The 22157-nt window shown below is 45.3% G+C and overlaps 1 protein-coding gene across 2 annotated transcripts in view; it reads right to left on the reverse strand.

Moving 5' to 3' along the window:
* Nucleotides 1-771: 771 nt before the first annotated feature.
* LOC120991763 (EF-hand calcium-binding domain-containing protein 6-like) overlaps nucleotides 772-22157 on the reverse strand; it is a 132654-nt gene continuing 111268 nt past the window's right edge. Inside the window, exon 19 of one of the 2 annotated variants that reach the window (XM_040420538.1) lies at nucleotides 772-1858. In XM_040420538.1, the coding sequence (XP_040276472.1) occupies nucleotides 1595-1858 (264 nt within the window). In that variant the 3' untranslated portion in view covers nucleotides 772-1594. Of the gene's footprint in view, nucleotides 1859-20597; nucleotides 20671-22157 lie in introns of those variants that run through there. The other variant, XM_040420540.1, reaches the window with a different exon arrangement.

Genomic DNA, 22157 nt, shown 5'->3' on the forward strand with positions numbered 1-22157 from the left:
AACTTTTCAAGATGGGTGGTGACCATGGCGGCCATTTTGAAGTTGGCCATTTTGAATGCAACTTTTGTTTTTTCAATAGGAAGTAGGTCATGTGACACATCAAACCTATTGGGAATTTCACAAGAAAAACAATGGTGTGCTTGGTTTTAACGTAACTTTATTCTTTAATGAGTTATTTACAAGTTTCTGACCACTTATAAAATGTTTCAGTGTGCTGCCCATTGTGTTGGATTGTCAATGCAACCCTCTTCTCCCACTCTTCACACACTGATAGCAACATCGCAGGAGAAATGCTAGCACAGGCTTCCAGTATCCGTAGTTTCAGGTGCTGCACATCTCGTATCTTCACAGCATAGACGTTTGCCTTCAGATGATACGAAATGTGCAGCACCTGAAACTACGGATACTGGAAGCCTGTGCTAGCATTTCTTCTGCGGTGTTGCTATCAGTGTGTGAAGAGTGGGAGAAAAGGGTTGCATTGACAATCCAACACAATGGGCAGCACATTGAACACATTTTGTAAGTGGTCAGAAACTTGTAAATAACTCATTAAAGAATAAAGTTACGTTAAAACCACCATTGTTTTTCTTGTGAAATTCCCAATAAGTTTGATGTGTCACATGACCCACTTCCTATTGAAAAAACAAAAGTTGGATTCAAAAAAAGTTTCCCCCCTCACATATACTAATGTGCCACAAACAGGAAGTTAATATCACCAACCATTCCCATTTTATTAAGGTGTATCCATATAAATGGCCCACCCTGTATATTTTGTAGCAACTGTACCTGGTACTGTAGCTCTCTGCAACTCAGTCTCTTTCAAGCTATGGGGACTGAGCTGTGATACCAAGCACAGCCTCTACTAAAGGCATCAAGCTTTTCCTGGTAAACAATAAAAGGGATGTGGCACTCGCCAAGGCACTATGACCCCTTTAATCAACTGATTGGTGGGAATGATAGGAATAAGACCCCAGAATCTAAAATGTATGACCTTACCCAAGGATAGGCCTTCAATATGAAAGTCCTGGAAAGCCCATTTAACTAATGGAAAGCCCCTTTATGAAAAAGTAGAAAACGGACTGTTTAAGAATAGATGGGAAGATACCACATTCACAAAAATACTTAAAGATCACCTATTTTATATAAACTTTAGAGTAAGATAGATTTGCAATAATAATTGGAAAGGTCTATTTTTAAGCACATTTGGGATCATTTATAAAACTGGTGTAAAGTAGAACTGGCTTAGTTGCCCATAGCAACCAATCAGATTCCACATTTCATTTTCCAAAGGAGCTGTCAAAAATGAAAGGTGGAATCTGATTGGATGCTATGGGCAACTAAGCCAGTTCTACTTTACACGAGGTTGATAAATGATCCCAATTGTTTTCACAGACTTGAGTTTCACCTACAATACATACCACATAAGCCTATCTTTATCATCTTCATTAGTGAGGTGGTAGAGGCAACAGGATGGTTTTCCAGTGTGGAGGAATTACAAGAGCCACATGCTCAGACAACCTCTGCTCCTCAACAGCTGGAGAGCCACCATTATAGAAATGTGAATAAACAATCTAGGTGTTTATGTAAAATAAATTTAGACCTTTACACTGTCTTCCAGTGGTGTTTTTGGACTGGAAGGGTTCTCTTTCTTACATGTGTGTTCTAGAAAAGATTTGTAGTTAATACGGCCATCCATATTCTGGTCATATTTGGACATGATGTGAAAAATCTCATCTTCGTCAAGTACAAAGTTGCAGAGCTTCAAAACGGATCTAAATTCTGGTAGAGATAAGTAGCCACTGCTGTCCATATCCAGCTTCTTAAAAGCTCTATGTAGAGTCTTCCATTCTCCTTTCAGCTGCATATTAGAAAAAAATTGGAGTTTAAATCCCTCTGTGCCAATTAGGAATGTTGACTATTTAAATACGTATTTGTTTATGGAGATCAAAATTGTTCAAATGCATTTAAAGGGATTTTCTGGGAGTTAAATATTGATGACCTGTCCTCAGGATCATCACCAGGATCGGATTGGTGGGTCCAACTCTCAGCATCCCTGCCAACCAGCTGTTTGAAGAGGTTGTGGTGCTTGGAAAAGAGCTGGGGCATCTTCATAGTATACCAAGCTCAGTACTGTACATTGTATAGTGAATGTGCTTGGTATTGTAGTTTAATCCTATTCACTTGAATGAGACTCAGCTGCACTAAGTTCATGTGACCAATGGACATAACATCAAAGTTCTGAAGAGGCCTCCTCCCTTGCCTGAGTGCTTCAGTCCCTTACATTAGCTGAAATAGATGAAGATGCCAGGAGTCAGACCCCACTCATTTGATATTGATGACCTGTCCTGATGATAGGTCATCAATATTTAACTCCCAGAAAACCCCTAGAATTATAATAGAATTCAACCCATTCCCCAAATCCTAGTTATAGAAGACTGAGGGAGCCTACTAGCTCTGTGGTGTGTAAAGATGTTTCAAGGTGTTCAGCGTTTTATACGTATAAAGGTTAATAATCACTGTATAATGAAAAATTGTGCAACTTTCTACTATAATTTGTTTTTCAGTTGCTCAACATTTTTAAAGATCTCTGCTGTGAGTGGGAATATTCTCATTTACATCAAGGGACTGAAAACCTATACAGACCTAGCTCTTCTCACACTTCAGGGTTCACTACAATTCACTACAATGTGTTGTAGACAATCCTCTATTCATCAAAGATGGCTCTCATGACCATGATTATTTACTATCTTGTGTCAGTTCAGCTATAATGTATGGGCCTTGAAAGCTGTTATGTTCACATTGGTGTCACAGCTTCCATTTTTATAACGGAACCTATGATGCCATGTACGACCTGTTGTATGGTGGATCCAAACTGTGATTGACAGACCACATTGGCTTATAATTGGTCTCATGGTTCTTAAACATAGATCTACAAAGGGTGAGGAACAAAACAACAATTAGTTAGGCTAGTTGTATGGCATGGCACTAAACAGTCTGCTGGATTGCTCTGCCTTCTGGCATGGCTGGAAGTTTGTAAAGCTCCATCTGGCTTCATTCACTATAATGGGGTTCCGAGTGGAGACCCGAGCGCATTACGGCAAATATGCTGAGAATCAGCTGGAGGAAAACCACTGCTCATAGCAATTTTCTTCCGGGCGATTCTCTGCATATTTGCCATAATGTGGCCGGATGTCTGCCCATTATAGTAAATGAGGTCAGGTGGAGCCTTACAAACCTCCTGCAATGCCAGAGTGCGCAGAGATCGCAGCCACTAGCCTTAAGAAAGCTGTTGAACTTATAATTATACAATGGTTTATCTTACCTATAGTTTAAAATACATAAAGCAATGATGTTAGTGAGTCAGGAAGGAAACAGTATTAAAAAAGCACAACAATGAGTTACTGCATTAACCAAAGGTAAGGTGACATCTTATTTTTTACTTCCAGTTAAATGTACATTTTGGTTATTATTTATCAAACATAGAGAGTGATTTTAAGTTCTGGCAATCCAGGAGAATGAAAGACAAGATACAGTAAGAATAGAAGGATTTCCAGGAACAAGCGCCACAAGATTGATAAAACAGAACTACCTTATTAACTTTAGTAGACTAAGTGTATTGGTGTCCATATTGTATGTAGTTGTGTGTATGTCCTAATAATCTGACGAAGGGGCTTGAACTTAAAACAGGTAATTAACCGGACTTAATAAAATAATTCTGCTTCACTGATCTGGTAACGCTGGTGGTTCCTGGAAATTCTTCTATATCCTGCTTGATCCACTACTGTCATGGTGCGGTGTGGGTGGTAAACTCCACACCGAACACAGGAGGGAAGGGAAAAGGTACTAAGCCTGGAAACTAGGGAAAGGGGAAAGGTCATTACCTAATAATTCCCTAGACCAAGACCTGACTACTATTAGTATGAACAGACCTTGATGGTAGGAATGCTCATATGTAGGAACCTAGAACCCTATTTGACCCTAAAGGGCCCTGGAAATAGTGTCAGGACAAAAGATGACCTGTTCCTTCCCAGCTGAAGGAACAGGAGGCCTTGTCACCGGCAGTTCTGTGAGAAGGTCTGGCAGACGTCCTTCTCTACCTCTTGCATGATGTTCTTTGTTTTGGTTTCACTTTGTCATCTCCTTTCCTTCTCCCAGGTGTCACCTATTTAGACTAATCGTCTCCCTTTATATTCCCTCCCATACTGCCTCACTTTGCGGTTTATACTACTTCCTGGATGAAGTGTTCACTGCTGGAGGCTGCTGCTGCTGTTTACTCAGATAAGTCTTTTCATGTATTGTATTTCCTTGCTGGCTTGATTCTAGGTGACCCTGACTCCGTCCGTATTTAGTGCAGGGAGCCGGTGGTCGTGTCCCCTCACTATTATAGGGTTTTCAGGTGTCGCACAGTCTTAGGTACGTGGGCATGCAATCGTCTACCATTGAGACCCTTGCATGGGCATAGCAGTCAGAGAGAGCTTTTAGGCTTTTATAGGGCTCACCTATATGCTCCTTAGTTTGGGATCAAGCCATTCGGACGCTTATTCATAAGTTCCAGCTATCTGCAACATCATCCGTGACAGGCCTAATACCAAAAGATAGGGGAATACAACAAACAAGAAATAAGGAAAAGACACTTAACTCCGAAGTACGCAGACGAGCAGGAACTCAGTGGTGAACCAAACACGAGCACTTCCAACACCCAGAAAGGAGCTATCAACCGCATAGCAATATGGGTGAGACCAGACTAAATAAAGGAGTTGAAATGACCACTTAAGCTACACCTGAGACAAGAGGTGTGGTCATAACCAGCAACAAAGCAGAAACTAGTGAAACCAAAGAGGCTGTCACATCACATCACGTGCAGCCAGTCTCTTAGATCTTCTGACCCCTGTCACGGGAAAGATCGTGACAACTACTGACCACCAGGAAACAAGTCTGCCGAATAGTTCCTGCAGCCCTAACTACATCCACGATGAAAATTCATGTGCACCTAGTACACCGACCACTGTAAATTTTTATTTTCCTTACAATATTACCCTATGTGGCACTCATCCATTTTTACTAGTTAAGTTGAGAAGCAAGATAATCATACTAGTGTTCCTAACTGGGTAAAATGCTCCTTACTTTCAAAAGTGGGAGAGACATCTTATTAGAGACATCGTACCCTTTACCTCACAGGAGGTCCCTAAAATGTGTTCTGTTAGAAATGGCATCACAGGCAAAGATGGAAAACTTCAAGATTATTTCTCGCTGGTACTATTGCCCAGTTGTTGTACATCATATGTATCTGGGCATTTCTGAGATATGTTGATGTGGGTTGGCACGAGGCATTATGTTGCATATCTGGTGCAAGCACCCTTTATCAAATCCTTTGGGACATATCATGTACATACAGTACAGACCAAAAGTTTGGACACACCTTCTCATCCAAAGAGTTTTCTTTATTTTCATGACTATGAAGGCATCGAATTAACACATGTGGAATTATATACATAACAAACAAGTGTGAAACAACTGAAAATATGTCATATTCTAGGTTCTTCAAAGTAGCCACCTTTTGCTTTGATTACTGCTTTGCACACTCTTGGCATTCTCTTGATGAGCTTCAAGAGGTAGTCCCCTGAAATGGTTTTCACTTCACAGGTGTGCCCTGTCAGGTTTAATAAGTGGGATTTCTTGCTTACAAATGGGGTTGGGACCATCAGTTGCGTTGAGGAGAAGTCAGGTGGATACACAGCTGATAGTCCTACTGAATAGACTGTTAGAATTTGTACTATGGCAAGAAAAAAGCAGCTAGGTAAAGAAAAACGAGTGGCCATCATTACTTTAAGAAATGAAGGTCAGTCAGTCAGCCGAAAAATTGGGAAAACTTTGAAAGTAAGGGCTATTTGACCATGAAGGAGAGTGATGGGGTGCTGCGCCAGATGACCTGGCCTCCACAGTCACCGGACCTGAATCCAATCGAGATGGTTTGGGGTGAGCTGGACCGCAGAGTGAAGGCAAAAGGGCCAACAAGTGCTAAGCATCTCTGGGAACTCCTTCAAGACTGTTTGAAGACCATTTCAGGGGACTACCTCTTGAAGCTCATCAAGAGAATGCCAAGAGTGTGCAAAGCAGTAATCAAAGCAAAAGGTGGCTACTTTTAAGAACCTAGAATATGACATATTTTCAGTTGTTTCACACTTGTTTGTTATGTATATAATTCCACATGTGTTAATTCATAGTTTTGATGCCTTCAGTGTGAATCTATAATTTTCATAGTCATGAAAATAAAGAAAACTCTTTGAATGAGAAGGTGTGTCCAAACTTTTGGTCTGTACTGTATATGTTAGGTATTTAGGGAAACACCTCTCTAATACATCTCAATGTATGCTTCTCTCTGATCCATGGGACTTTGGCTCAGGTTAAAAACAGCATACTGAGCCATCTCCTTACATCAGCTAGAATGGTGATTCCTAGGCACTGGAGATTGGTGGAACTACTCACTCTCCTTGAATGGGCTGCAGAGGTTTGTTATATTTGAAGAACGGAGGAGCTGGTTACAGAAACTCATGAACATTTCTTTGACTTCTTAGCTTTCTGGATCCCATGGATGGCTTTCGTGGACTCATCAGAATTTGAGAATTTCGTAGGTTAGCTGTAAGGGGTAGGTTAGATCCTCTCCTCAAACACACAGTATCCCCACTCTTCATAGTTTATTTTTTCCTTTTTTAATTTTATGCTATGTTGATTATTGATAATCTTTCTTATCTCTTCTACCCATACCTCTATATCTCTGGCTTGCTCTCTTCTCTAACGCTACATCTCTTGACTCTTCTTTTCAGGAATAGTATTGAGAAGAGAATGATATATTGGCATGACACTAAGCTATATTATCAGTATTAGGCTACCACTCGACTGATATCCCAAGTTTTCCACTTTCTATTGTGGGTTAGGCTGAAAGTCATAGGGCTATTTTTATTTTTTCCTGGAATATGGTTGACTGATACATACAGCGCATTTGGAATGTATTCAGACCCTTAAACTTTTTTTTCATGTGTTTTGTTATTTTGGGCCTTGTGCTAAAATAAAAAAAAGTTAACATTTTCCCCCATCATTCTGCACTCAGTATCCCATAATAACAATGTGAAAACAGACTGTTCAAAATCTTTGCTAATTTGTTGAAAAGGAAAAACTAAAATCTTACATTGACATATGTATGCAGACCCTTTATTCAGGAATTAGTTGAAGCACCTTTGGCATCAATTGCAGCCTCTGGCCTTCTTGGGTATGATGCCATAAGGTTTGCACATCTGGATTTGGGGATTTTCTACCATTCTTCACAACAGATCTGCTCTGTCAGGTTGGATGTTCAATTGGGTTGAAGTCAGGGCTCTGGCTGGGCCATTCAAGCACATTCACATCTTGCCTTGGCTGAGTGCTTAGACTCATTGTTTTGTTCGAAGGTGAACCTTTGGCCAAGTCTGAAGTCTAGAGCACTCTGGATCAGTTTTTCGCTAAGAAAATTTCTGTACTTTGATTCATTCATCTTACCCTCAACCCAGACCAGTCTCCCTCTCCCAGCCACAAAACAGCCCCACAAGATGATGCTGTCACCACCATGCTTCACTATAGGAATGGTGTTGGACAGTGATATAACCAGTATCTTGGTTATATCAGACCAGAGAATCTTGTTTCTCACATTCTGAGAGTCCTTTAGGTGCTTTATTTGCAAACTTTCATTTGTCTTTTCCTGAGAAGAGGTTTCTTTCTGGTCTCTCTGCCCTAAAGCCCAGATTGGTAGACTGCTGCAGTGATGGTTTACCTTCTGGGAGTTTCTCCCATCTGCACACAGAATCTTTGGAACTCATCCAGAGTGACCATTGGGTTCTTGGTCATCTCTCTTACAAAGGCCCTTCTCTGGTTACTTAGTTAGTGGGGTGGCCAGCTCTAGGAAAAGTCCTGGTTGTTCCAAACTTTTTCCATTTAAGAATTATGGAGGCCACTGTGCTTTTAGGAACTTTTAGTGCAGCAGAAATTTTTCTGTATCCTTCTCTAGATCTGTGCATCTATACAATCCTGGCTCTGAGCTCTACAAGCAATTATTTCCCCAGAATGGCTTGGTTTTTGCTCTGATATGATTTGTCAGCTGTGAGACCTTATACAGACAGGTCTGTGTATTTCCAAATCATGTCCAATCAACTGAATTTACACAGGTGGACTCCAATCAAGGTGTAGAAACATCTTAAAGATGATTAAGAGAAATTGGAGGCCCACAGTGCTAAACTTCAAGTGTCATAGCCAAGGGTCAAAGGAAATTTTTAATTTTTCCTTTTTAATACATTTGAAAAGATTTCTAAAATTGTGTTTTCACTTTCTCATTATAGAGTACTGAGTGCAGGATGATTTTTCGGAATGCACTGAAACGGTTATCTGATAATGTACAGGGTGGGCCATTTATATGGATACACCTTAATAAAATGGGAATGGTTGGTGATATTAACTTCCTGTTTGTGGCACATTAGTATATGTGAGGGGAGAAACTTTTCAAGATGGGTGGTGACCATGGTGGCCATTTTGAAGTTGGCCATTTTGAATCCAACTTTTGTTTTTTCAATAGGAAGAGGGTCATTTGACACATCAAACTTATTGGGAATTTCACAAGAAAAACAATGGTGTGCTTGGTTTTAACGTAACTTTATTCTTTCATGAGTTATTTACAAGTTTCTGGCCACTTATAAAATGTGTTCAATGTGCTGCCCATTGTGTTAGATTGTCAATGCAACCATCTTCTCCCACTCTTCACACACTGATAGCAACACCGCAGGAAAAATGCTAGCACAGGCTTCCAGTATCCGTAGTTTCAGGTGCTGCACATCTCGTATCTTCACAGCATAGACGATTGCGTTCAGATGATACGAGATGTGCAGCACCTGAAACTACGGATACTGGAAGCCTGTGCTAGCATTTCTCCTGCGGTGTTGCTATCAGTGTGTGATGAGTGGCAGAAGAGGGTTACATTGACAATCCAACACAATGGGCAGCACATTGAACACATTTTGTAAGTGGTCAGAAACTTGTAAATAATTCATGAAAGAATAAAGTTACGTTAAAACCAAGCACACCATTGTTTTTCTTGTGAAATTCACAATAAGTTTGATGTGTCAAATGACCCTCTTCCTATTACAAAATCAAAAGTTGGATTCAAAATGGCCGACTTCAAAATGGCCACCATGGTCACCACCCATCTTGAAAAGTTTCCCCCCTCACATATACTAATGTGCCACAAACAGGAAGTTAATATCACCAACCATTCCCATTTTATTAAGGTGTATCCATATAAATGGCCCACCCTGCACAATGATTGTTTGTACCTTACTCTATGCCATATACCAGCGATGCTCAACCTGCGGCCCTCCAGCTGTTGTAAAACTACAACTCCCACAATGCCCTGCTGTAGGTTGATAGTTGTAGGCTGTCCGAGAATGCTGGGAGTTGTAGTTTTGAAACAGCTGGAGGGCCACAAGTTGAGCATGCCAGCCATATACCAATGGCTTTATTTTCTCTGGCTTTGTATCTTGCTTCCTAATGTGAATAAAATACAGGTTATACATGTACATAAAAATAACAATGATAATTAGAGATGAGCGAATTTTCGAAAAATTTTATTCGGCCGGTTTTCAGAATTTTTTAAAAAATTTTATTCGATCCGAATTTATTCGCGGCGAATCACGTTAAAAAACAGCTGCAGAGAGCCTTTATAGTGGTGTAGAACACTGTGCATTGCAGTAACATGCATAGGGAGTCTGCTGTGGTAGTGAAATAATATTGTAAGTCAGTATGACATGCAGATGACAGGCGTAGCTCTTAGAATTACTGCACACTTAACTTATTTGGGCAGTCACGGGGCCAAAACTGACCAAATAACTCAAGTATGAACTCAGCCTTAGAGGTCGATGTTAGCGCCAAGAAGAAGTGCACTCCTTTTACACCATCATCAGCTGATTCCACATAGATGTCTACAAAACCTGTTCTATTAAACGCTTATACAAGTAGAGCCCTCCGACAGAGTGGAGAGGGTGTCAGCAGTAAGTTTATGTTGACGTCACTAATTATTTTGCCCTTCCTCTGATCCGTCAGAACAATAACCCACAAAAAACAGATCCTGCCAAATCACAAGCCAATTCTGATGGGATCATACAGGCCTTACAGCTGCTACACAGACAGGATCCGTTGTGCGTCTCATTTTTCCTTCCTTCTGACAGATCAGAAGAAAGGTCAAATAAATGATGATGTCAGCCAAGACGAAAGGCAAAATAGTGGCCCAGTCATGAAGTGAGGAGGGTGGGAACAGCATAAGAAGTCCACAGAGTGGCCCTATGACTGTCACAACCAGACAGCTGAGAAGCTCTGACAGGTGCCTTCCAGATCCTCCTCCTTGAGTTTCTTTGTTTTGGTTTCAGTTCCTCATCTCGTTAGTCTATCTCAGCTGTCATGCAGTTGGACTGATTGCTTCCCTTTAAGTTCCTCCCCATAATGCAGTAGTGTGCGGCTTATACAACTTCCTGGAGTGTGTGTGCATGCTGTTCCTATTTCCCAGTCCTCTGCAAGATAAGTGCTGTTCCTTTATTTGTGATTTGCTGTCTGCTGGATTTTAGGAGACCCTGACTCCCTCCGTGTCTAGTGTAGGGAGCCGGTGGTCGTGTCCCCTCACTATTGTAGGGTCTTCAGGTATTAGATAGCCGAGGTACGTGGATATGCGCCCATCCACCTTTGGGGTGTTCTCATAGGCTGAGCAGTCAGGGACAGTAGCAGGTCTCATGCAGGGGTCTCCCTTTTTGTTCCTTAGTTGTGGATCCAGTGAGTCATTGATTATATTGCATTGTCTTGTTTCCTGTACACCGTCCGTGACAATGACATAGTGGTGAGGTGGAAGTAGCATGAGGAGGCCACTAAGTGGCACAATGACAGTGTGGAGGTGGCGGCAGCATCAGGAGGCCACAGAGTGGCAAGGTGACATAGTGTGGAGGTGGCAGCAGCATGAGGAGACCACAGAGTGGCAAGGTGACATAGTGTGGAGGTGGCAGCAGCATGAGGAGACCACAGAGTGGCAAGGTGACATAGTGTGGAGGTGGCAGCAAGATGAGGAGACCACAGAGTGGCAAGGTGACATAGTGTGGAGGTGGCAGCAGCATGAGGAGACCACAGAGTGGCAAGGTGACATAATGTGGAGGTGGCAGCATCAGAAGACCACAGAGTGGCAAGGTGACATAGTGTGGAGGTGGCAGCAGCATGAGGAGACAACAGAGTGGCAAGGTGACATAGTGTGGAGGTGACAGCAGCATGACGAGGCCACAGAGTGGCATAATGACAGTGTGGAGGAGGCAGCAGCATCAAGAGGAGGCCACTGAGTGGCACAATGACAGTGTGGAGGTGGAACAGCATCATTAGGCCACAGAGTGGCAAGGTGACATAGTGTGGAGGGGGCAGCAGCATGAGGAGACCACAGAGTGGCAAGGTGACATAGTGTGGAGGTGGCAGCAGCATGAGGAGACCACAGAGCATAGTGTAGAGGTGGCAGCAGCATGAGGGGACCACAGAGTGGCAAGGTGACATAGTGTGAAGGTGGCAGCAGCATGAGGAGACCACAGAGTGGCAAGGTGACATAGTGTGGTGGTGGTTGCAGCAGCATCAGGAGGCCACAGAGTGGCAAGGTGACATAGTGTGGAGGTGGGTGGTAACACTAGTGGTGGGTGAAAGAAGGAGCACTTGGCATCAGATGTGTGGCATCAGGGGGGTGGCAGCATCAGAATAGTAGCTGAGGCAGGTAGCCAGAAGAAACTGGTCTCTTTTGTCAAAGTGTTGGTGGGGCACCATGGATGATCTAGTCTGATGCATCAGGCATTGGTGGGTGGAAATCCTGGCTGATCCACGCCTGATTCATCTTGACAAAGGTCAGCATCTCCACATTTTGGGTGGACAAGCGAGTTCTTCTTGGGTTAACTATAGCCACCGCCGCACTAAACACCCACTCTGATGCCACACTACTGGCCGGGCAGGACAGCTTTTCCATGGCAAACTCTGTTAGTTGCGGCCACAAATCCAGTTTGCCTGCCCAGTAGTCCAGCGGATCTTCAACTTGGGGTGGCAGGGTGCTCTCCAAGTATGCCACCACCTGCTGGTTCAGGTTCTGCTCTATGTCTAGCTGCTGTTGAGTAGTTTCTTCACTATGCGGGTGAAGAAAGCTGCTCATCAGCGACTCTAGACTCAGGCTGCTGCTGATGGAGCTGGTACTGCTCCTGCTACCCCACCCCTCCCCAGCAGCCATGGCAGTGGAACGTAAGTGCAGAGGGCCCCCCCCAGTCAGACCTGCGAGAGGATGGATGATGGCGCAGATAGGCAGCGGCCAACTGACTACATAGAATGTTTTTATAGTAGTTCAATTTGTCTTCCCTCTCATCAGGTGAAAAAAGGCCCCCATTTTGGACCAGTAGCGATGGTCCAACAAGGTGGAGTGCCAGAAGTCATCCCTCTGCCGAATGGTGACAATTCGGCTGTCACTATGCAAGCAAGTGATATCGGGCTATTTGTGCAAGTGACTCGGAGGGACTCCCTGCCTCCATCTCCGCTGTATACTGCCACGGTGTGTCTGGGTCCTCTGCCTCATCTTCCTCATCACCCTGTAGCTCCTCCGGCTGGTCCTGCTCCTCCTCTCCTGTCACCTGTGTAGAAAAACAACCCACTTCACTAAACATTGCTTGTGCTCCAATGTCCTCCTCCTCCTCCAGTTCAGCCCCCACAGGGCTCATGTGGCTGTGAGATCTAGGCGCCACGTCTCCAGTCCACTGACCAGCCAGATTTACCAGCATCTGTTCCAGGACATGAAGTAGTGGAATGACATCATTCATCTCGTAGTCCTGGCGACTGACAAATAACATGGCCTCCTCAAAAGGCCTGAGCAAAAGGCAGGTGTCACGCATGAGCTGCCACTAGCTGACATCGAAGTTACACAGGGGGTACTCCTGTCCGCTTAGATCTGCCGCTTTAGCTTAAGGAGGGTGTGCTTTGCGGTGTACGAGTGGCTGCAGTGCATGCAAAGTTTCCTGGCAGATGGGTGGAAGACTTCAGGAACCTCTTGACAACCAGATTGAACACGTGTGGCAACGTGGAGGCGGAAGCGGCGTCATCTGACCAAGTTGCTGGTGTGCAGGAACCACATTCACCCAGTGGACCGTAAAGGACATGTGTTGTCCCTGACCATAGTTATAGCTCCACACGGTGGCGCTGCAGTGCACTGGCCCACCTTCTGTTCTACATGTGTGTGCAGGGCTGGTACTGCCTTTTTGGCAAAGAAATGACGGCTTGGGACTCTCCACCTCGGCTCGGCACAAGCCATCAGTTCTCTAAAAGATGCAGAGTTCACCACTTAGAAAGGGAGGGACTGCCGCACCAGCAATTCGGACAGGAGCACATTCAGCTTCTGCGCCGTTGGATGAGTGCACGCATACTGTTGTCTCTTGGCAATCACTTTGGTGATCGATTGCTGATGGAATGACTGACGAGGAGTAGGAGGGCGAGGACCAGGAGCATCAGAACCAGCAGATGATGGGAAGGACAGACAGCTCTCTTCGGCTGATGTGGTGGAGCCTTGACTGCCTGAAACCAGGTGCGTGCCACTGGGTGATGTAGTTGTTGCTGTGGCAGGCTGGACCACCACATTGGAACCACGGTTCTCCCAGGCCACCTTATGGTGATGCTGCATATGTCAACGCAGGGCCGTGGTGCCAACATTGGCACCCTGGCCACGCTTCACCTTCTACCCCGGGCAGGTAGGCTCCTGGGAAGCGGGTGGTCTACCCCGGGCACGTTTGGCTCCCGACCTCCCACTGCTGCCACCCTGCTGTCTCCTGGCCCCGCTATTGTCTTGCTGGCTCACGGGCAAGCTGCCACCCTCTTCGCCCGATGATCATGATGAAGGCCCTAAATCACCCGGCTCCCAAGTGCGATCAGCTACATCATCATCATCGAGTACTTTCTGCACATCACTGATGTCCTTCTCAACGGTCTCTGTGTCAGGAGCCTGCCCGCTAGCAACACCAGCTCCCACGCCACTCTCCTCATCACTACTTGCCCGCCTACTGGAAAAAGCGGCTGATGTCTCCTCCAGATCTTGGCTGGGCAGTAGATGCTGACTGTCCTCTAGTAGCTCGTGATTGCTGAAAAGTGGAGCCAAGCCTACGGCATATAATACTTCTTGCGCTGAGGGAACCGAAAATGACAGAGGAAGGTTCAGGATAGGTGGGGGCACAGGGCCTGCTCCCGGGCCGTGCCAACTAAGAGTCGTGTCAGAGGAACCCACCAACTCTTGGCTGGGGTTGTCTGATGTCACTTGGGATGAAGTGGATTACCGAGTCAACCATACAAGAACCGCTGGGTTGCTGGTCAAGACACGACTGCTAGGTAACACAGGGAGCTCAGGCCTCTCGCTGCGACCCCTGCTGCCACGCCCCCTTACTCTACTGCGACCTGTGCCTGCACCAGAATCATTTAGGCCTCTGCCACTCCCCTGTGCAGGGCCTGGCACTTCTCTGTCTGACATACTGTTAGATCAAATAAATAAATTAAAAGGAAATTAAAACACCCCAAAAAAGTCTGTAATGTTCTCACTTCAGCACACAACTGCTAATAAGCCCTTTTTTTTAACACTAATACATGCCAAAAAGAGCTGTAATTTTTTCACTTTACCACACAACGGAAAACACTTTTTTGTGCCACTAATACGCGCAAAAAAGGGCTTTAAAACATATAATTGCACCGCTGAACGGCAAATATATTTTTTCTTTTGCCACTAATACATGCCAAAAAAGGCTTTAGAACATATAACTGCACCGCTAAACAGCAAATATATTTTTTTCTTTAGCCACTAATACAAGCCACAAAATGCTTTAGAACATATAACTGTACTGCTAAGGGTACATGCTAGGGCTGCACGATATATCGCTAAAGTAATCGAACCGCGATAAACGGCAAATGCGGTTTGGCGATTCGGCCGAGCCGAAAATGCCGCGATTATTATATATTAAGGGGCCCCTATTGATAAAAAAAAGTCCTCTGTCCTATTGATAACATAACAGGTCCAGCCTCTGTACTTACTTTCACGATGAATGCACTGCAGCGACGAGCGGGAGCGAGCGAGGCAGCCGGCCGGCGCGTGACTGACGTCACTTAGTCACGCTCCTGCTTCCTGAATTAGGTGGGAGGAGCGTGACAGTGACGTCAGTCACGCACCGGCCGGCTCGCTCTCTGCAGTGTGAGTGCATTCATAGTGAAACTGTGAAAGTACAGAGGCTGGCCATTTTATGAATAAAAGAGTTAACACATGAAGGGACACATGGGGCCATGAGGGGGACCAGCATAAGATGCTATATGTGTGTCTTATGCTGGCCCCCCTCGTGGCCCCATGTGTCATAGCACACATCCCCCATAACAGTGCCCTCCGCAGGTCCCCCATAACAGTGCCCTCCGCAGGTCCCCCATAACAGTGCCCTCCGCAGGTCCCCCATAACAGTGCCCTCCGCAGGTCCCCCATAACAGTGCCCTCCGCAGGTCCCCCATAACAGTGCCCTCCGCAGGTTCCCCATAACAGTGCCCTCCGCAGGTCCCCCATAACAGTGCCCTCCGCAGGTCCCCCATAACAGCGCCCTCCGCAGGTCCCCCATAACAGCGCCCTCCGCAGGTCCCCCATAACAGCGCCCTCCGCAGGTCCCCCATAACAGCGCCCTCCGCAGGTCCCCCATAACAGCGCCCTCCGCAGGTCCCCCATAACAGCGCCCTCCGCAGGTCCCCCATAACAGCGCCCTCCGCAGGTCCCCCATAACAGCGCCCTCCGCAGGTCCCCCATAACAGCGCCCTCCGCAGGTCCCCCATAACAGTGCCCTCCGCAGGTTCCCCATAACAGTGCCCTCCGCAGGTCCCCCATAACAGTGCCCTCCGCAGGTCCCCCATAACAGCGCCCTCCGCAGGTCCCCCATAACAGCGCCCTCCGCAGGTCCCCCATAACAGCGCCCTCCGCAGGTCCCCCATAACAGCGACCTCCGCAGGTCCCCCATAACAGCGCCCTCCGCAGGTCCCCCATAACAGCGCCCTCCGCAGGTCCCCCATAACAGTGCCCTCCGCAGGTCCCCATAACAGTGCCCTCCGCAGTTCTACACCTCCACAGATCCCCCACATAACAGCGCCATCCACAGATCCCCCACATAACAGCGTCCTCCACAGATCCCCCACATAACAGCGCCATCCACAGATCCCCCACATAACAGCGCCATCCACAGATCCCCCACATAACAGCGTCCTCCACAGATCCCCCACATAACAGCGTCCTCCACAGATCCCCCACATAACAGCGCCATCCACAGATCCCCCACATAACAGCGCCATCCACAGATCCCCCACATAACAGCGTCCCCCACAGATCTCCCACATAACATCGCCATCCACAGATCCCCCACATAACAGCGCCATCCACAGATCCCCCACATAACAGTGTCCTCCACAGATCCCCCACATAACAGCGCCATCCACAGATCCCCCACATAACAGCGTCCCCCACAGATCTCCCACATAACAGCGCCATCCACAGATCCCCCACATAACAGCGCCATCCACAGATCCCCCACATAACAGTGTCCTCCACAGATCCCCCACATAACAGCGCCATCCACAGATCCCCCACATAACAGCGCCATCCACAGATCCCCCACATAACAGCGCCATCCACAGATCCCCCACATAACAGCGCCATCCACACATCCCCCACATAACAGCGCCATCCACAGATCCCCCACATAACAGCGCCATCCACAGATCCCCCACATAACAGCGCCATCCACAGATCCCCCACATAACAGCGCCCATCCACAGATCCCCCACATAACAGCGTCCTCCACAGATCCCCCACATAACAGCGCCATCCACAGATCCCCCACATAACAGCGCCATCCACAGATCCCCCACATAACAACGCCATCCACAGATCCCCCATAACTATGTCATACCCAGCCGCGTCAGCGGCTCATATGGGAAAATCCAAGCAAATAGACCTCTAGCACAATTCCCTTAAAATATCGCATCGCACATCGTTATCGCAATTTTTAGGGCCCTAATCGCAATCGCACAAAATTCCCATATCGTGCAGCCCTAGTACATGCACACGTTCAGGATTCATGTGCGGAGAATCCGCACTGAAATCCGCAGGTGTTCGCAGGCAAATCTGTGCGGTCAATCCGCATTAATTGGTGCGGATTTGCATACGGATTTGCGTGCGGATTTGGTGCGGATTCGGTGCGGATTTTCCGCATGCGGATTTCACTAAGTGAATGAAGAAAATCCGGTCAGGAAAAAAAAAATTAATTGACATGTCGCGGATTTTAAAATCCGCACCGCAGGTCAAAATCCGCGCGGAAAAAATCTGCATCGTGTGCATTGAGAATTTCAAATTCTCATAGAATACAATGGACATGACCTACGGTGCGGATTTTCCGCACGCAAATCCGCGCGGAAAATCCGCACGCAATCCTGATCGTGTGCAGGGGGCCTAAATGGCAAATATATTTTTTCTTTTTCCACTAATACATGCCACAAAAGGCTTTAGAACATATAACTGCACCGCTTAACAGCAAAATATATATTTTTTTCCACTAATACACGACAAAAAGGACTGTAATTTTAGCACTTCACCACACAACGGCTAATAAGCCCTTTTTTCCCCACTAATACAAGCCAAAAAATGCTTTGGAACATATAACTGCACTGCGTAAGGGCAAATAAGACGTAGAAATATTTTCTTGTAATAAACCCTGTCGATGCCTGTATCAAACAGTACTTGCACCCTAATAAGAACGGTTTGCTGGAATTACAGAGCTGTGTAATGGCAATTTGGATACCCAGTCAGTGCAGCAAGGTGTAATAGGATTGTTCCTATTACCCAGGCTGTAACATCCCCTACTGAACCCTGTTCACCATAAATGCTGTGGAATGATTCCTCTCTATCCTTTCCCTACACCTTGAATAATCTTTCCCTGCACTTGCAAATCGTTTTTTTAGCACAGTTAAGTTTTTTCTAGCACTGTCCCTAGCGCCTGCTGACGTCTCTCCCTGCACTAAGTACACTGGAAAATGACAGAATCCAAGATGGCTGAGGCTTTTTATAGGGCTGTGACATCACAGGGCTGGCTGCTGATTGGCTGCTTGCATGGCATTATGGGTGATCCCGTCTTCCCAGAGTTCCTTGCTCCATGTCCTCACACGTGCAGCAGCCATTTTAGGAAAAAATTCGATTTGTTACCACAAATGGCGAGGAAATTTGGATTTGGTGCGAATTGAATAAAACCTGAAATTCGGATCAAATTCCACTTGCTCAACTTCGATTCGCTCATCTCTAATAATAATATCCTGCTTGTATAGTTTACACATAGCTTACACAGAGTAGTGTATTTACTTGCACAGGAGCAACAGCTCTTAAATGAGAAGAAGTTAGCAGGGAAAAGCCTAGCATTTCCATCCCTTAGAATAAGGGGAAGGAGGGGCAATACATGCATGATGCAGTACTCTTCAGGACACACTATTTATCATTTCATGCATGATCAGCCATGCACATAATATAGGCGGGTGCCAGATGCAAATTGTCAAGACCTAATATCTGTCCTCTGTGAACTTCTTTATATCAATACAAAACCTCAGCTAAGCTGTCATTATTAAGGGACGCCCATTTTCAGTCTGCAGCAGGTAGACCCTGCTTTGGTTTAGTGATTTAATGGATATCCATTCTAAGTGTTTTACAGCCCTCAATAAGTATGCACACATACAAAGCATGTCTCGGACAAATACTACATTAGAAATGTCTGGGCTGGGAACAGGTGGAAGCAACAAGAGTTCATGTATTAGGCCTCTTGAACACGACCGTATGGTTTTAAGGTCCCTTTTTAACGGATCCGTTTTTTTGTTTCAGCAGTGTTTCTGTTTCCATTCCGCTTCTGTTCCGTTTTGCTGTTCCGTTTTTCCGTTTGGTTTTCGTTTGGGATCCGTTTTTTTGGGGATCGCAAATGGAAACGGAAGCATACAATAATGTTTAAACAGTAAGTACATAAAAAAAAATTGGGCCGGGCATAAAATTTTCAATAGATGGTTCTGCAAAAATGGAACAGATACGGAAGACATACGAATGCATTCTGTATGCATTCCGTTTTTTTTTGCGGAACCATTGACTTGAATGGAGCCACGGATCATTATTTGCGGGCAATAATAGGACAAGTTCTATCTTTCAGCGGAACAGAAATACGGAAACGGAACCATTGAAATGAATGGTTTCGCATATGGACCACAAACGAAATCCGCACAAACGGAAACGGGAAAAAAAGCGTTTGCGTGCAAGAGGCCTTAGGCTGCGTTCACACGGGCGAGATTTCCACGCGGGTGCAATGCGGTAGGTGAACGCATTGCACCCGCACTGAATCCGGACCCATTCATTTCAATGGGGCTGTTCAGATGAGCGATGATTTTCACGCATCACTTGTGCGTTGCGTGAAAATCGCAGCATGCTCTATATTCTGCATTTTTCACGCAACGCAAGCCCCATAGAAGTGAATGGGGTTGTGTGAAAATCGCAAGCATCTGCAAGCAAGTGCGGATGCGGTTCGTTTTTCACGCATGGTTGCTAGGTGACAGTCTATTCACTGTATTATTTTCCCTTATAACATGGTTATAAGGGGAAATAATAGCATTCTGAATACAGAATGCATAGTACAATAGGGCTGGAGGGGTTAAAAAAAATAAACAAATTAACTCACCTTCTCCTCTTGATCGCGTAGTTCCCAGTCTCTTCTGATGAGCTGTCTGCTAAAGGACCTTTGGTGACGTCAGATCACATGCTCCAATCACATGGTCCATCACCGTGGTGATGGACCATGTGATTGGAGCATGTGATCTGACGTCACCACAGGTCCTAGCCTGTAGTTCATCATTAAAGAAGTAAAGAAGAGACTGGGAACTACGCGGAGGAGGTGAGTTAATTTTTTTATTTTTTTTTAACCCTCAATTGATCACCTACTATGCATTCTGTATTCAGAATGCTATTATTTTCCCTTATAACAATGTTATAAGGGGAAATAATACAATCTACACTACAACTAACCTAAACCTGAACTTCTGTGAAGAAGTTCGGGTCTGGGTACCACAGTCGGTTTTTTATCACGCGCGTGCAAAAAACATTGCACCCGTACGATAAAAACTGAACATCGGAAAGCAATCGCAGTCAAAACTGACTGCAATTGCATTCCTACTCGCGCGGGTTTGCCGCAACACACCGGGACGCATCCGGAACTAATCCGGACACGCTCGTGTGAACCCAGCCTTAGTCTAATTTACCCAGTCTGACCATCCAATATAGTAACGTAAATCTGTTATTGGAACATAACAGACAACTCAAGCAAAATAAAACTTTAGGTTCTCGTCATACATTAGCTATTACAGGATGGTTTCTACGTTGTAGCAGCTTGTGGTTGAGACAGATTTTTTTTCCCACAAATGTAAATTATTAATTGCCTTTTCCTATGCAGGTAAGTCCAGGACTGATATTTTTCCCCTTCAACAGAAAAACATTTAATGCAGTATTTTTCTGTCATGCAAATAAATTGCCTATCATTAATGACAGATGCAAAATGAATATACTGGTACATTTATACAATTTTAAAGCAAAGCTGATTCCCACCACTGAGAACGATGGTATCCACTTGAACATTATCTTTGCTCTACCTTTTTAAAGGGAACCCCTCTCATTGACCATGGTGGCTGATCTGCAGCAGGCAGCATTTTATAGAGCAGGAGGAGCTGAGTGATTAATATAAAGTTTTAAGGGAAAAGATTCAGTATAGCCTGTATTTTATTAATTTAACCCCTTAGTGACCACCAATACGCCCAATATGGCGGTCACTAAGGGGCCTTAGGCTGAGCCGCTGCCTTTTTATGGTGGCCCAGTCTTAGTGCTGCACGGGTGTTCCAAAATCCTTACTGCGCGGCCCTCGCGGTCAGAGCATTAATTATCCGTATATCATAACCAGTGTGTTCTACGGTCATAAACAGTCTCTTTCCTATGTATGAAAAGATAACGATAACTGTTTATTTATGGCAGCTTCCACTCTTTAGGGATCACAGCTAAGGCTACTTTCACACTAGCGTTAATATTTTCCGGTATTGAGATCCGTCATAGGGTCTCAATATCGGAAAAAAACACTTCAGTATTGTCCCCATTCATTGTCAATGGGGACAAAACATAACTGAACAGAATAGAATGCTCAAAAATGCATTCCCATACCGGAGAGCAAAGTGCAGCAAAAAGACTTTCAATGGAGTTCATGACGGATCTGTCTTGGCAATGTTAAAGATAATACAAACAGATCCGTTCATAACGGATGCAGACGTTTGTATTATCAGTAATGGAAGTGTTTTTGCTGAACCCTGCCGGATCCAGCAAAAACGCTAGTGTGAAAGTAGCCTTAAGCCGCATTCTGTAAGTCCCCTTGCAGACGAGCTAGAATTCCGCGCGGGTGCAATGTGTGATGCGAATGCATTGCGCCCGCACAGAATCTGGACCCATTCATTTAAATGGGTCTGTGTACATGAGCGGTGGTTTTCACGCATCACTTTTGTGTTGTGTGAAATTCGCAGCATGTTCTATATTCTGCAATTTTCACGCAACGCTGGCCCCATAGAAGTGAATAGGGCTATGTGAAAACCACATTGCATCCACAAGCAAGTGCGGATGCGATGCGATTTTCACGGATGGTTGCTAAGCGATGTTGTTTGTAAACATTCAGTTTTTTATCATGCGCGTGCAAAACGCAGTAAATCGCATTGCACCAACGCGATAAAAACTTAACAACTGAACGTGATCAGTTGGCTATGTTTTGCGAAATCGTGCAGATTTCACTGAACGCATCCGGACCTGATCCGGACACGCTCGTCTGCAAGGGGCCTAATAGTTCTAGAGAGCTGTGATTGCAATATATATGTCAGATGACAACAAGCAGCAGCTCGCGCCACTTTTCTGCGCCTCTACATAATTTAGGTGCATCTGCTGCCAGTGCAGGGGTATCTTAAGAAATGACCCCCTATATCCTTACCTG

The sequence above is a fragment of the Bufo bufo genome, chromosome 2, assembly GCF_905171765.1.
Source record: "Bufo bufo chromosome 2, aBufBuf1.1, whole genome shotgun sequence".
In the NCBI taxonomy this organism is placed as follows: Eukaryota; Metazoa; Chordata; class Amphibia; order Anura; family Bufonidae; genus Bufo; species Bufo bufo.